Source organism: Neopelma chrysocephalum, unplaced genomic scaffold (genome assembly GCF_003984885.1).
Source record: "Neopelma chrysocephalum unplaced genomic scaffold, ASM398488v2 Primary Assembly neopelma1_183150, whole genome shotgun sequence".
Lineage (NCBI taxonomy): Eukaryota > Metazoa > Chordata > Aves > Passeriformes > Pipridae > Neopelma > Neopelma chrysocephalum.
In genome coordinates, this window is record NW_020938162.1 from 5,065 (window position 1) to 6,516 (window position 1,452).

The window sequence follows — 1,452 nt, forward strand, 5'->3', positions numbered from 1 at the left end:
GGGGGGGGACCCCATTTGGGGGGTTCTGGGTGGGGCACCCCCTGTTTTACCCCACCCCCTATCGGGGCTTGGTGGGGTGCCTCTGGGATTCCTCCCCCTCACCCTCCTCTCACCCCGCAGATGGTTTTGGGGGTGCGCCGGGCCGGGGGGTTCACCCGCCGAGTGGGGGTCGAGTGCTCCAATGTGGCCGAGGCGCTGGAGGCCGCGGGGGCAGGGGCCGACATCGTCCTCCTGGACAACCTCTCCCCTCAGGTGAGCCCCCAAAATCCGGGGGGGGCAGCCCCAGGTGTGGAACTGGACCCCGAAAATAGGGGAACCCCCTGTATCAAAGGTGGGGAAGCCCCATAGATAAGGGGGAGAGACCCCCATTTTAAGGGTCAGTGGGTTGGGGAACCCCAATTTTGGGGATCAGTGGGTGGGTAACTCATGGGTTTGGCTGGGGGGACCCCAATTTAGGGGCTTTCTGAGTGGAGGAGACCCCAATTTGGGGGGTCATCGGGTGGTAACTTGTGGATTGGGGGGTTTGGGTGGGGAAACCGCCGATTTTGGGGGGGGTTCTGCCTTGCACACCCCCAGTTTTGGGGGTGGGGGACTCCTCGCTGACGGGGTGCCCCCCGTGTCCCCCAGGAGCTGCACTCGGCGGCGGCGCAGGTCAAGGCTGCGCACCCCGGGGTGACGGTGGAGGCCAGCGGGGGGGTCGTTTTGGGGACCCTCCCCCAGTTTTTGGGGCCCCACATCGACGTGGTGTCCATGGGGTGTCTGACCCACAGCGCCCCCGCCCTGGACTTCGCGCTGCGGGTGCTGGAACCCTAAAATCCATCCCGGGGCCCCGGAAAGCCACCCCGGGACCCCCTAAATCCCCCTCTGGGAAGGGGACCCTGAAATCCGGCAGTGGGTCATCCCAGCCACCAGGGGGCGCCAACGGCTGAGGACCCCCGCCCCAAAATCCAGGGGACCCCAAAATCCATCCTGGGGCCCCCAAAACACATGCTTGGACCCCACATCTTCACCTCGGGGTCTCCCTTACCCAGAGAGGACCCCAACACCCATCCTGGGGTCCCCAGGGTCCCCCCAAACCCTTCCCCCCTCCAGGGGTGACCCCAGATCTCAATCCTGGAGTCCCCTCAGTCCCCTTTTCTCTTTGTACCCCCAAATAAACTCCTCCCACCCCTCCCCCCCACGTGTTCCCAACATTTTTTGGGGGCGTTGCTCCCCAAACCCCACCAGTGAGTGTGAAAACATCCACTTTATACCAATCAAAATGGGAGGGGGAGGAGGGGGCGAGGGAAGGGGGTCAGGACTGCCAACCCATTGGTCCCCTACTCAAAAATAGTGGAAATTCTGCTAATCAGGGAGTGGGATCCAGCCTTTTCTGGGAATTGGCGCTTGGGGAACAAGTCTGAGTTCAGGACAACAGTTTGAGGGGTCCAGAGCCCAGTTTGAGGTGCACAG

At 63.2% G+C, this 1,452-nt stretch overlaps 1 protein-coding gene across 1 annotated transcript in view; it reads left to right on the plus strand.

The window, feature by feature from the left end:
- Positions 1-1,174, plus strand: part of LOC113962594 (nicotinate-nucleotide pyrophosphorylase [carboxylating]-like) — a gene marked incomplete at its 5' end in the record, with an annotated part of 2,715 nt that extends 1,541 nt beyond the window's left edge. The window contains 2 exon segments of the mRNA XM_027673357.1: positions 121-252; positions 628-1,174. Coding sequence (XP_027529158.1) covers positions 121-252; positions 628-813 — 318 coding nt within the window.
- Between the last annotated feature and the right edge of the window lie 278 nt (positions 1,175-1,452).